Here is a 15015-nt window from a genome sequence, read left to right as displayed (position 1 = left end):
GAGAAGGAGAGACCGCCTTTGTAGAGGCGCTACAGAGACCAGAGGTGAGGCGCAGGCCTTGTGAGAGGGTAGCCTACGGGTGCTGGAGGCCGCTTGGCGAAGAGCCGCTAAGAGGTTGTTGCAGACGTTGGTGTGACTGGCCGAGACGGCTGGTGTGAGCGATGTGGTTGCTGGTGGGGCGATTGAGACGCCAACGTACAAGCCTTGGCGGTGATCGTAGCAGCGTGGAGGCAGCTGTAGATGCAGGCGAAGAGCAGAAGCAAGGAGAGGTGAGTCTACAGGCGCAAGGGGTAGCAGCCGCTTTGGGTTTAAAGGGGAGCCGCCTTGTGCAAGAAGGAGAAGCTTGGGGTGATCCTGCGGAGACTCTCCGATCAGCGGGTACCTGGTGTGTGCAGGTGTAACAAGCGAAGACAGAGGAGACTTCGAGAGAGAGAGCAAACGGTGTGAGTTGTTTGCTGTGAGTGTGTGATAAAAGGAGAGTGCGAGGAAGAGTGGGTTGAAGCTTGTCAATTGATAAAATTTATGTGTGATGGATGACCCCTTGTAAATGGACAAATAGGGTTTGTGTTGATGATATGTGAGTGGCTTAGCCTTGCTGACAGATAAAAGGCCTTGATAATGAGATATGTGAGCCGTTGAAGCTATCTTTTCTTTGGTCTCTGTGTGGTGTTTTGAGAGATTTCTGTTTCCAGCATCGTGCTGGTGGTGCCCCTTGTGTTTGTTGTGTCTTCCAAGGCTGCTGGGTAGGTAGCTATAGAGGCATTTCTTCTTTTCCCAGCCACCCGACAACGTGTTCACCACCTCAACACAATTGAGGTGGTTTGAGCATCTACATTGACTAGAGATGAATTCCCAATGACAAATGAATGAAACATGTGTTTGATTAGCTGATGCCACGACAGAGAGTATAACACGCCAATAACACTCACCATTGTTGCGAGGATCCGTGAGCCTTGCATACTTCCATGCTTATCCTCTATATAACACCCCTACCTCTCTTATGACCTGGCCTCATTATCCATGCCCTTTGTTCTTTTATCCACTTTTTGTTCCATTTCATCCTTTGATAGAAAACATAGTGGATAAGAATTATAACAAAAGAAAATGGACAAGAAATGTAATCTCTAATTAAAAAATACAAGTTATTGGAGAAATCACCTTAAAAACAAGCATGCGAGTATTTGAATTAGAATCTTGTACCAACCCTTTTTTCCATTGCATCAACTATCTTACTGAACTCTGCTTCACTCCATTTCTTATCTTCTTCATCAAACCCAACAATAAGCATAGTAAGGTCAAGTTTCCTAATCTGAAAGCCTTATCTCCAAATGTGTTGGGAGAATACCCTAACTCGTTGATCTTAGCACACATAACATCATTTCAAGCGATGATCCAAAACAAATATAGGTTAATTTGATAAGATAAAGAGAAGTTCAAGCCAATGAGATAAATTTCTTATTTGTTTAATTGAGTGAGAGAAAACAAAAGTTCTCCGACATCATTGTTCTCGAATGAAACAAAGTCACAAAGCATGCTATAGTGCATTGGTGGCAAATCATTTGGGAATTTTGCAACATCATATAAACACGATGCTGAATGAATGAAATAAAAGATTCAATAATCCACTTAAAAATAAAAATATACTAACCTCTTTTGATGCAATCTATGGATAATTTGTGTCGATTATTTCCATCGAGTATGTGGATCATTTTGCCCCTAAGCTATGGACCCCACTCTGCATCATTATCCAAGGTCTACTTAAACAACCTATCATTCACAGTCTTCCATGCATCACTCTAGGACTCCTTCCCCTCTTTTGTAAGAGGTGTCTCCTCCCCCTCCAAATCAAGGATGGAAACAACGAAGGCACCCTTACTTTCCAAGTAAATGGGTGGTTACTTTCCAAGTAATAACCCATTTTCATAAAATACCTTGAGAGATATTTTTTTGTAGATGGACTTAATTTTTTTATTGCTTTAGTAAGATTGAGCCTACATAAAGGTATTTTCTATAGAGGTGACAAAAAATGCACCCTAATTCTCTCAAGGGATCTTTGAGGTATACTAGTTTTTAAGAGCTTACCAAATGTCTCTATTTTCCTCTTGCTTGTACTTTTTGACACATTTGTGTCTTGTGTACTTTCTTGATGAGCACTTGATTTCCACTCATTTTTTCCTTGACGAGCACTTTTCTTTATATTCTCTTCTTTATCCCCCCATTTATTACCTTCACCCCCCCTACATGAGCTCCTTGCCCCTTCTCATCCTCCTTCTCGTCCTCCTTCATAAACCTCTTCACATTCATTACCTTCCTCACCTTCCTCCCCTTCTTTTTTTCCATACATGATCCTTCCCATTTTTCCCTTTAAGCAAGAAGCTTCTCTTAAATGATAATGTCTACTTTTTCAAGCTCGAATAAACCTCGATAAATAACTGCAAAATAACCTCTTGCACCAACACTTTAACTTACTTGCACAATCTTTTTACGCTTACAGTTAGATGTAGAGGAAGCAACCTCCGTATTATCACACGGGAATGTGCATGTTCATAATAACAAGACCGTGTAAAATATTTATTGTCCTTTGACAAGCTAAACTCATTTTGACAGTTAAATGAGAAAAATATAAATAATATGTTATTAAATATCTATGCAGAATTTGTCATAAACATTGTGGCATCTGACATGGTTTGAGTACTTCCAAAGAGAGTGAACTGTCAAGTTTTTTGTCCTAGTCCCCCTTCTTCACTGCCAGTGAACCAAAGGTAAAGCAATTTAATATCCTTTTCACAAAATTTACGACAATGTTTTATAGAGCTAGTTGGCGAATTGGGGGTCAAAGGATCATGGCGGCTGGTTTTCGAGGGTTCCACTCTTCCTCCACTTATCTCTACATATAGTTGGATCATTTCGTCCCCAAAGCTCCTCGCCTTCAGGTGGATCCAAAGGAGTCTTTCCTTCTTAATATGAAAGCACTCTATTGAGTGTGCTGGTTGTTTAATAGGACCAAAGGGTGGGTTTAAGGAGGTATAAGTTTGATGTACTACAATTGAATGTATTATCATTTTCAAAAATAATTCTAGATTGAGTTTACATCAATAAAGGGCTTCACTCTAATGAAACAAGCTTTAGTGCTATTTCTTGAAGCAGGTCTAAAACTGATTTTAGACATGACTATTCTGTTTTTAAAAAATAAGAGTTTTTTGTTTTGTTTCTAAGCTCACATCTCCAGGCTTACGCATATAGGCTTATGCCTCTAGGCTCACATATGTAGGCTAGACTCACATCTATAAGCTCGCATCTTTTTTATATGAAAGCGACTCATGCAAGTATGGTGAGCTAGACTTACATCATGCTTGGTGGGTTCATATCTCTAGGCCCAAACCAAGTCTGGTGAGCTAGACTTACATCACGCTTTGGTGGGTTTATATCTCTAGGCTCAAACTAATAGACTCTCATAGATATAGGCTCACATATGTAGACTCAAACCAAGACTATTGAGCTAGACTTACATCATGCTTGGTGGGTTCATGTCTATATGCTTAAACCAATAGACTCACAGATGTAAGCTCATGCATGTAGACTCACATATAGAGGCTCACACTTTTTTTGTATGAACTAAGCCTATGACAAGGTTGGTGTGCAATTATTGAGGAATAATTAATTATACCTAATGTCTAAATCATAGTGAAGACAATAATTATTATTAGAAATTGTAGCTTATATAGATTGTATAACATGAAAATCCTTAAAGGACATGAATAGGTACAATTTAGGAACATTTGAGCCTTTCATGATAGAGAGAAGAAGATAAAGAATGCAAGGGTTTTATCATATTATACCTCTACCCACTCTTAATAGAGTAACCCTTTCTTGTGGAGAGCTACGATTCTCAACCTTGCCTTCCCCATTGGCACTACAAGGAAGCCTTGCAAATGGGTGGGGAGCAAAGAGGGAGAGATCTATGGAAAGCCCAACCTCTACCTCAATGCCTTAGTGTGAGTGATAGCATGGAGGAGAAGAGAGAAGATAACTAGCATTATCACACTACCACTCACCCACACAATCCTCAAGCAAGCATGCAACAAGAGAAGAGAGCACACAAGCAAGCATCAACCCACAAGAGCAAAAGAGACTCAAACTCAATTGTGAGAATGGGATTATATCTTTTCTCATTAGTCAAAATATCTTATATATAAGACTCATATCTACAATGCTCGACTATCCGAAAGCCTGAAAGTTAGTCTAAGTGTACACTACCAGCATTGCACGTCATAAGCTTGATTTTGACTATCTTTCAGCATTACACAAGAAGTTACAAGCTTAGAAATTTCTCATAATCATTTACATGAAGTGCTTTGCGAGGTACAAAAAGTATGGATCAAAAATGTTGCTGCTGCATGATCTAAGTAATGTGTTAACCAATATGGTTAACATACCTCCTCCCTAATCATGGTTCCACCCTCAAAATCAGTATCATGCTCAATGGGAGAGTAAGTGCTAGAAGAAGCTGATGAAGTTCCAATAAAAATCGAAGCATGACTTTGGATATTCAGTGGTGCGGTGGAAAGCTTCATTGCTCTAAAAATTCATAGCTCAAGGTCGTCGTTGCTCAAAAATAATTGCTCAAACATGTGTGTGTGTGTATTTGCTAGATATATATATATACACACACGCACACACACACACACACACACGTGTGTGTGTGTAGAGAGAGAGGGAGAGTCCCATTAACAGTTATTTTTAGGGTCTATGAGACAGAAAGTGTTACAATATGTCCATGAAGTGACTGAATCATGAAAATTCACTAAAACAAGCCCCAAAGAGAGAGAGAGAGAGAGAGAGAGAGAGAGAGAGAGAGAGAGAGAGAGAGAGAGAGAGAGAGAGCACATGCAAGAAAAAAACCGAGTTTTGGGACTACGAGTACTAACAAAATCCTAACCCTTTGTTGGGTCTTGTGGGATGCAAAGCTAGGTAAATAGACATCTTGTGGTAGAATTGTCTTGTCTAGTGATTTGATTGTACCGAATTTTGGAGAAGATGCATAGAAACCTTTCTCCAAACATTTGGTCAGCATCGTTAAAACTCATGAATCACCTTGTTTGGTCAGGTTATTCTATGGACAAACTTGTCAGAGTTGCTATCTATAAATGAAAATTGTGGCATATGGTGAAACAGTTTGTGCCAAAAGCTCAACCCCATCCAAAGTTTCAAACCTTGAGAACCTTCCACACAACCCAAAAATATTATCCACACCAGCATTTTCCATCCTACAAGGAATGAGTCTAATTATTATCAACTATTATAATCATTGTCATCATTTGGCCACCCAAGTGGCTCTCCCCTGTCATGCCAAAGTACGGGAGGTTAGGGAGGTTCGTGTCGCCATATTGAGGCCATGATTCGTGTCACCTACGGGAGGCCAAGCCTCGTGTCACCCGTAGTGTGGCCAGGAAGTGGAACCCACTGTCAAGGATCCCAGTTTAGGCTTCCCACTAAGCCAGTTTCATGCTCGGGAAGACCTACTATTTATAAGTTCCATGAATGTGACATATATTCATTGCATAATGTATGTGCATTGTGCACACATCTTTGCTTGTTTGCAACATATTTTGCGTGACTTGTTTTTGTGCAACTACCTGCTATGACATGTCCAGTTCATGGGTAGGAGTCACCCACCCATGAACCGTTTGCCCTGTATTTTGACATGGTTTGTGGCATGTGAACAAGTGGTAAGTATTCATTTAAACCCTTGTTTATTATTTTAAAGGTTTTATAACCTTTTCTATTCATTTAAACCCTTGTTTATTATTTTAAAGGTTTTATAACCTTTTAAGGGTAGGAGTCACCCACCCATGAACCGTGCGAGTGCCCTGTATTTTGACATGGTTTGTGGCATGTGAACAAGTGGTAAGTATTCATTTAAACCCTTGTTTATTATTTTAAAGATTTTATAACCTTTGCTATTCACATTCATTGAAGTCGGGCACCAGCCATTGGCTAGTGTCCCGGGGCCTAAGGGATCCAGGTTAGGGGAGCCCAACCTGTGGGCACCCTTTTGACCATGTAAACACACATAAATGTGTGTGTACACTAAAAGGAGGTGCCCGTCTTGGTTTGAGGTGGGCTGTGCCCCTTGTGGCACATAGGGGTTGGACACCTCCACCTCCAATCCACCATTCATGCATACGACTCTCTCTTGCTTGGACGTTTTGGTGAAGGCACATCACTCCCTACTCCATTTGAAAATCGACACACTCAAGGGCTCCTCCCCTCGCTGTTGTATAACTGTCAACGAGTGCACCTACTGTACTGTACCTACAATACCCAACTATTGTACGGTACTTCTTGTGCCAATTGAACCTACTGTACTGTACTTGTTGTACCTGACGCTACTCATGCCAGCGAGTATGCCCATGGAGAACAAAATTCATGCAAGGATCCTTTTGTGTATGCAAATGCCAAGAGGCTACCTTTACACTAGTCACCATTGCATAGGGCACATACATCCTTTGCACAGGTCACCGTTGCATAGGGCACATGCCTCTGTGCCGCATGTTTCTCGTCGCCATGGTCATGTGCATGCACCTACTGGTCTCCCATTGAATAAGGGAAAGCGGAATATAGATGAGATGGGTCACCATGCCATGAGGCGAACGCCATACTTTGCCGAGATGAAATTGGCTAGAGAAGAGCCCCTTCATGGGCTGAACATTATGCATAATGTGGAGACAGCCAAAGCTAATCATGTATCACCCAATACTCATGCCACCGAGTATGCAGTTTCATGCAAGGATCCTTTTGTGTATGAAGTGTCGAGAGGCCACCTTTGCACTAGTCACCGTTGCATAGGGCACATGCCTCCTTTGCAATCCTTTCTAAACATGGAAAAACTTCAAAGAGAGGTTTTATGCACAGTTCTTGCCTCCCAATGCTATGGAGAAGATCAAGCAGAAAGATAATGAGGCTGTGCAAACATATGTGAACAAATTTTGGAAGATCTATTTGGAGGTTTGTCCATTTTTGTTTGTAGGAGAACTTGAGAAGAAGAGGAAGTTCAAGTCTGGACTTCAACCAGTTTACAAATCCGGTCTTTGATATGCATCATCACAATGCTACTTTACAAGACTACATAATAGCTGCTCTTGCCATCGAGCAATTGAAGCGTAAATTGCAACATTCTAGCAAAGGAGACCATTCTTTCAAGGACAGCTAGTCATAACATGCAAAAGGTTGGATGGTATTCTAAACTCTTTGTGAAATATGTAAGCAGTGGAGGAAAGGCTGAAAATACAGAAAAAGCACAAGTTTAGCTTAACCCTTGAGCAAAGGGAGCAATATGCTCATAGTCACAGGGAATGGGCATTTTTAGACTCGGGAATGTTGGGGATGGCAGCATCTTCCCGTTCCCATTCCCGTCCCAGGTCACTCTATTGTCACAGGGAATGGCCATTCTCAATCTTTTCCGTCCCCATTTCGCGTCCCATGTGACTATGAATATGCTGAAGAGAGGAAATGCTTCTCATGTGGGAGCCAAGAGCGCGTTTCGTGAATGTCCTAAAAGCAAGAATAAGAACAATGAGAAGCATCAAAAGGCAAATGGACATAGGATCCCATATTCTTCCCCGACAACCACTATTTGGTATTTGTATTCATTTCTTTGTTTATGACAAAGCTGGCTTTTATAGCCCATGGAACATTGTGCAAACAAAATACTCCAATAATATACTTGGTATTGAGAGGGGGTCAGCCCGAGTTCCGATCCCAATGTTGTGTATATGTATTATGTGCAATTTTAGTTGTTTGTTGTGTCCATTTCATTGAAGTGTTTAAGTAATTGATATTTACGAGATGGTGCCCAATTCATGCTCACACCCAATGGGGTGAATTACATGATATCCATCAGATGTAGCAGGTCGTAGGACTTGTCTATTGCAATGAAGGAGTGTACATCTGCTCAAGCTCACTCCATCCATGCACCTTCTATTTGCATCCAATTCTCCACCTCCTTTGCAGAATTATGCAGCCCAGAATCACCATAGATGCTTGACATCAAGATATATGCAGCAGTCTCCTTGGGCTGTAGATGCACTGCGACATCAAATGCATGCTTTCCCAGCTCCACGTTACCATGTATACGACATGCGCCAAGCAAGCCCAGCCAAAAGGACAGATCAGTCTGCATTGGCATGGTCGCCAACATGTTTTCCACCCTGTTGAAGTCCCCTGCTCGTCCAAGGATGTCTATCATACAGGCATAATGTTTCAGGTCGAGCGTGCCAACATCCATGCTCATGCATTCAAAGTAGCCAGCACCTTTTTCAACAAGGCCAGCATGGTTGCATGCATAGAGAAGTGAAAGGTATGTGACGTTATTGGGCCTGATTCCTGCAAGTTGCATTTTCTCAAACAATTGAAGGCATGCCCCAAAACTACTGTCTCGGGCATATCCAGCAATGCACGCACTCCATGCCGCGACATTGGCCCGTAACACCACATGAAAGACTGCCTCAGCATCTACCATGCTTGCACAAGTCCCATATGCATGAATGAGAGTGGTTGCCAGGAGAGGACTCATATCATACCCACTGGATAAAAATATGAAATGAAGCTGCCTACAAGTCTCTGTGCTTCCTGTTTGTCTGCAGGCTTGCAAAAGGCAGACAACTGTGGTGATATCTAGACCAAAACATTCCTTTCGCATGTGACTATAGAGCTCTAAAGCCTTTTCACCTTCACCCTGCTCAACACACACTGACAACATTGCATTCCATGACACAACATCACGCTTGGACAACCCAACAAAGACATTCTCAGCTTCCACAATGGTACCACACTTGCCGTACATACTCACAAGGGCGCTCCCAACAAAGATATTTGAAGCGTCTCCTATGCTCTGGGCATCAGCATGTAATGCTTGGCCAATCTTCCAAGACCCCATCCTGGTCGATTTCCTCTCCATGACCATTCCTTCCTTCTCTCCCAAAATGCCACATGCTTGAAGGGCCATTGCAAGAGTCAGTTCATTTGGACTGACATTTTCCTCTTGCATCTGTCTATACAACTGTAAAGCCTTCTCTCCTTGACCATTCTCAAGGCATGCCGAAAGCAAAGCATTCCATGATACGACACTCCGGTGGGGCAATGAACCAAACACAATCTCTGCATCCATGATAGCTCCACACTTGCCGTACATACTCACAAGGGTGTTTCCAACAAAAGCATGTAAAGCGAAACCCTTCCTTGAGGCATCAGAATGCAATGCCTGGCCAATTTTCAGAGATACCAATTTGATTGGTAGCCCCTCTGCAGCAATCGCTTCTTCCTTCTCTGCAAGGGTGCCACATGCTTGAAGGGCAGTCATAAACGTCCACTCATCTGGAATAACACCTTCTTCATGCATCTGCCGGTACAACCGTAATACCTTCTCCCCTTGGTCTTGTTCAGCGTATGCTGAGAGCATTGCATTCCATGGCACGACATTGCGTTCAGATAGTCCGGCAAACACATTCTCAGCTTCCACAATGCTTCCACACTTGCCATACATACTTATCAGGGTGCTATTAACAAAGACATTTGAAGTATAGCCCTTGCTGCGAGCATCAGCATGTAGTTTCTTGCCCTGTTCAAGGTCAGGTATGCTGCCACACGCTTTCAGCAAGCTGACAAAGGTGCATTGATTTGGTTCGACACCTTCCTCCCGCATGCATCGATGCATGTTCAGAGCTTCCTGACTGCGGGCAGACTCGGTGTAGCCAGAAATCATGGCTGTCCAGGTGAAGGCATTATGACGGGGCAGCTTAAGGAATATCTCATGAGCGCAGTCAAGGGCGCCACACTTTGCCAATGTGATGACCAAGTAGTCACGAAGAAAGGAGGTGAGCTCCAACCTGTGCCGTACAAGGTGGGCATGGACTTGTTTGACATGGGTCAGGGCTTTCCTCTTATTGCAAGCCTTGAGTAAGGACATGTACGTACTGTAGGAAGGGACGGTGCCCAGCTGGTCCAAGTGGGAAAGGGCATCGAGGGCTCTGTCGAGCTGCCCTCTCTCGCACATAGTCTGGATGGATCCTTCGAAACAAGAAGGCTGTGAATCAAGGTGGTTTGTTGGGGTGGTCGAGGGATACAGATAGCGCTTTCCCCCCATCAAATTGCAAGAGCCGCCATTCAAACCGGCATGTCCGAAGAGGACGTGTGCTTCTCTTCCGCACAACCGTGCAGAAGCAGCTGGCCCAGACAAACTCTGCACGAGGGCAGCAAGCCACAGGTAGGCCATGCGAATTCACAGGTGGGCACACAGACATCGCAGGAGGGGGCTAGGCTGGGCGTAGGCGTTCGCAAACTTACTTCAGACCCCCCCACACACACACACGCACACAGTGAAAATCACAACACCACCATGACAAAGAATGGGCAGAAATTTGCACACCTGAAAACAACTCGGCGGCTAGCATTCACAGGGTCAACGTGCTCGGAAGGCAGGGACAAGAAAGAGACAAAGGGCTCTGAATCGAAGCCTGAACCCATGTCAACAACCTGTGGCACTCTGAGAGAACCTTGTCCATAAACACCACCTTTGTTATGAAGGCTGCAGCAATGGACACTTGATAAAGCTTCCCAACGGTAATTCTAGCAGTTGGCTCTTCATATGGATGGCAAAGACCACAATTTGTCAAACCATTCTTTGCCATTTGCAGGATCCACTATTGATAAAATCTATGTCAACCATGCAAAGCAACTTAGGATGCAATAAAACCAAACAAGAAGTAAAATGAGATAATGAAAGTCCAAACTCACCCTATGCACATTTCCCTTGTATGTCAGTAACAACCTTTCTTATCCCATTTATTTTCACTGCTCGCTCATCCTTATCCATACCAGCTCGGTACCCTGTTTCCTTGACTAATCTCTTTCTGTCTTATAACCTCAATGTGCTTCTTCTCCTCTTCACTAAAACCCTCAAGAACAAGTGTGCATCACAAGTAACTAGGGTACTTGTATGGTACAAAGTAATCCTTAAGATTTGTCACCACTATTGCTTCCTCATTCAACCTTGAATAGAGAATTAATAGTAAGCACCAAAAAGAAAAATGAGGTAATAGGCTATATACATAATGAAAAATGAGGTAATAGGCTATATACACAAAGAAAAAGCAATAATTAAAAACTTACAAGTTAAATCTTTGCAAAGTAAGAATCAATCTCAACTCATCCTTAGCCTTTGGAGCTATAACTTATGCATAAACGTCGAGCGTAGCTTGACGGCCAAAAAGAACGTGAAGACACACAAGATATGCTTCCATAGATGGCATTAGGGTTCCCATTGATGATCAAATGGTGTTAGAGAGAGTGAATGGCCAAGAAATCCAGTGGGTTCTAGGATTTCAGTGAAGCAGAAGAAGAGGGAAGTGTAAGGTTTCCCGCCTTCCACAAATAGGGGACCACAAATAGGGGAAACGCTTAAGATAGTCCACTAAGTCTTATCTTGGAGAAAATTTCCTACTCATCGACACCTTGACCATGCAGAGATTCAAGGATACGATTCATAGGTAAGACCTAGTTCTATCCCGCAGGGAAAGCGTGTTCTTCCAAAAATCAAATCACCCATAGGGTAATTGATCATAAATTTGGGCAACTACTAGTCTTGATTCCTAGAGACAACGTTTTTTTCCTCATCCATGCAAGGCACCACCGTTGGCCTAGTCTTCTAGAATAGAATTGTACGAGAACGTATTTATCTAACGTAGGGCTTTTACTTAATATGTTGGAAAGCTACCCGACTAATCGGGTCCACCCGTCCATAGGATGGTGCCGTCGGGGCATTCCATCCTCCCACTTTCCACCCTACTCACGTGTCAATTTGTTTTCTAATTAATCCTACCACACTGTTTCACATAAATAAACATATTTCTTAATTAAGGCCATTTTGACAAGGTTTGTTAAAACAGCCTTTTTACACAATACAATAATGCCAAGATAAGATTTAGAAAAAAAAAGCTTATACATGAATCAATTTCATACAAGCCAAACCGGCTCTCTTATTCTTTTCCTTTATACTGCCGATGATCTAGAATTCGGCCTTCTAGCCTCTACATGCTGGGCAAAACCCTACGGGACCATACACCTCATCGTTCGTCGGCCGCGCTGGCGAGGACTCAAGCCGGCCTGTCGCCCTCTCAGGCTCCATCGCTCGATCCTCCCGCTCCTCAGAGGGATGTCTGCGCACTAGGGTGGGCTAATTCACCGCACTAGCCTGGGCCCTCAGCACTAGGCAACATCACAATCACTCGCCTCAATCAGCGAACCTCATTCTCCCAATGGTATGAGGGATACCATGGGCTAACTCTGGGCCTTACTAACGTCTCCGCCGTCCGGCTACACAAGCACAAGGACGAGGCAGCGTCAAGGCAGGGAGAAGTTGTACCTATACCGTAATTTAACCAAGATAACAATCCATTTACTCAACTAAACCATAGGACTAGAATCCATGTTACCTTCTTACGAAAACAATCCTTTTCACAAAGATTTTTGCATTTCAACTTGAGATTGCGATAAGACATTCTTTATTTAAGGTATATGCTATTGTTTAAAAGAATATAAACTTTAACTAGTAAATCAATCAAATAGATCACTATTAACAATTAATAGAGAAGCCGGGGCCATACCTCAACCCCTAAGAATGATATATAATTGAACAATAAAATATGTATATACCTTATAGAAATTTATCGTTTATCGTTGCCTTTGCTCTTTAACAAGAGCTTTAGAACTTGACATATGAGAATAGAGTCTTCTAATACCTTGTCTTACGATTGAAATCATCTAATCATCCCCAAGCTTTATCTCCTCTTACTCGTACTGTGACTCTTCTCTCTTTCTAAGGTCTATGGCAAAATAGCCTTCTCTTACAGGGCTACGGCATACTATTCTTTCTCTAAAAGAAAAGCTATAGAGTTTTGGTCTCTTCCTCCGAAAGACCATAGCAATCTAAGCTCCTTTTCTAAGATATTAGATAAGAATGAAGGGATATATACATCTCAAGCTCTAGGATTACCTTGAGACTACTTGTTGCCTTCTTACAGTTTTCCCTGTGTAGAGACCCTGACAGAATCAGCAAATTGTTTCGGCCATAACTCTCTGATAAGAACTCAGAATATAGTTATATAACCAGTCAAAAGAACCGGAAGGCATTTGGTCTACTAGGTAGTGTAGGTAGAATAGGCAAAAACGTCTGTATATAGCCACAAACGTGCCATCTTTAGAAACGCGTTATTTTTTCACATTTTTAGTATGCATGGACTCTAAATATGTAAAAGTACTCTAAATATGACCTCTTATCACCTAAATTCGAATTTCTATTTTTGGAGATACTTATCTCTTATTAATAGAACTATTCTTATCTTCTTATTTCTTTTTAGGATTTTTAGAGCTAATATTTTTATTCTAACACTTTCCTAATGTTTCTAGCCTTATTGTTTCACTCTTCTTTAAGTGCACTCTCTTTCCTTCTTGAAATCTATATTAAAAGAGACACATACATATGTGGCTTGGGAGAGACCTTACAATCTCCCCCACTTAAAAGATTCGAGATGTCCTCATCTCGCGAGCTGGGGTAGTATCTAAGTAAATCCTCCTGTCTCTTTCAAAGTGGTGTCCCCACTAGGTAGAAATCTTCTTTTATCTAAACATTGTTCCTAGTCCCTTATTTCATGTGTTTGGCTTGTTTTGTTGTGCCTCCAAAAGGTCTATTATTCTAAAGTTAATTTGCCTTATTATCCTAAGTTCATGCATCCATATACCTCTCAAATGCTATGAACTTTCGAATTCCTTATTCTATACCCCCATGTAATATGGTACTTAACAAATTGTCAGGAAATCAATCCTTTACGCAATCTAACCTATGATAACAATTTCATAATCTTAGTATCGTCTTTGTAGAATACCTCTATTCATCATGCACATTACTTCACATGAATCTTGCACCAATCCTCTTCTATTTACTCATAGAAATACTTGTTGAATTCGGTTATCTTTAACCCTGCTATCCCTATTTCTTGACCTAATTTTTGCTCTAGCTCATGATTCCTTGTAGCCAGGGGTGGGCTTGACGTTCCTCTTGAATTAGGAGACCTCTTCTTGATTAACATGGAAGGACCCATGTCCTTCTCGATACTTTCTATATAAAAAAACTTTATCGCAGTCTCTGGCTATAATTATGGCTTCTGAAATAGAGGATAGTTTTACATTCTTGATGAGGTTATTCAAAGGTAGATTAAGCTTCCAAATGAATCGATGGAGAAGAGTTACCTCATCCATCTCTAGAGAAAATTGGAGAAGTTTAACAAAAGTTTGGTGGTATTCTTTTAGGGTCTTCCCTTCTTGGGTTAGCTCCAAAAATTTGTTCATTTTATCCTCTCGAAATCCTAGAGGACAAAACCTTTCACGAAGGTGTACTTTCATGGCATCCCATAACTGATTCTGGTTCCCGTGGTTAGATTGACAACAGTGCTTCCAACTAATTTGGCATTTCTTACGATTTTTAGATGAGCAAGGGTGAAATTGCTTCTTTCATTGTATCCATGAAAAGTTCAAAACTATCAAATACTTATCATAGCACCACATTTAAAGGCAGTCAGGATTAGTACACCTGAGATCTTTATTTTTTTGAGAATTACATATCTGATGTCTTGGGATTGACAAATCCAAAGATTGTCAGGATTAACACGTCTGAGATGATTAGTTTCCTGAAAATTACACATCTAGTATCTTGGGATTAACACATCTAATAGCATGATCCTCTGGGAATTACACATCCGAAGTTAGACCCATGTTTGTCCGAGATGGGTTCAAGATCTTGGATGATTGTCCTAGTGTAAAGCATCCAATGGATATGGCATTCACACGTCAACTATTCAAACCTTAATCGAGTTATAATCTCAATAATTTATAATATGCGAACTAATGAGATATATCCTGAAAATTTCTCTAAACAAAGTTTCGGTCTATCCTTCTATTCAG

At 41.6% G+C, this 15015-nt stretch overlaps 1 protein-coding gene across 1 annotated transcript; it reads right to left on the bottom strand.

Annotated features, from left to right (window-relative positions):
• Positions 1-7960: 7960 nt before the first annotated feature.
• LOC147612350 (pentatricopeptide repeat-containing protein At5g39350-like) lies at positions 7961-10273 on the bottom strand. Its single transcript, XM_086782889.1, has one exon. The coding sequence runs from the start codon at positions 10271-10273 to the stop codon at positions 7961-7963; it is 2313 nt and encodes a 770-aa protein (XP_086639015.1).
• Positions 10274-15015: the final 4742 nt, after the last annotated feature.

The sequence above is a fragment of the Cibotium barometz genome, chromosome 45 (genome assembly GCF_041138505.1).
Source record: "Cibotium barometz isolate CiBa-2024 chromosome 45, ASM4113850v1, whole genome shotgun sequence".
NCBI lineage: Eukaryota > Viridiplantae > Streptophyta > Polypodiopsida > Cyatheales > Cibotiaceae > Cibotium > Cibotium barometz.
This window is presented reverse-complemented; position numbering and strand designations above follow the sequence as displayed.

Bases quoted from the DNA above. Each gene is read 5' to 3' on its own strand.
- LOC147612350 (XM_086782889.1), bottom strand. From the start codon at position 10,273: ATGGCCTACCTGTGGCTTGCTGCCCTCGTGCAGAGTTTGTCTGGGCCA.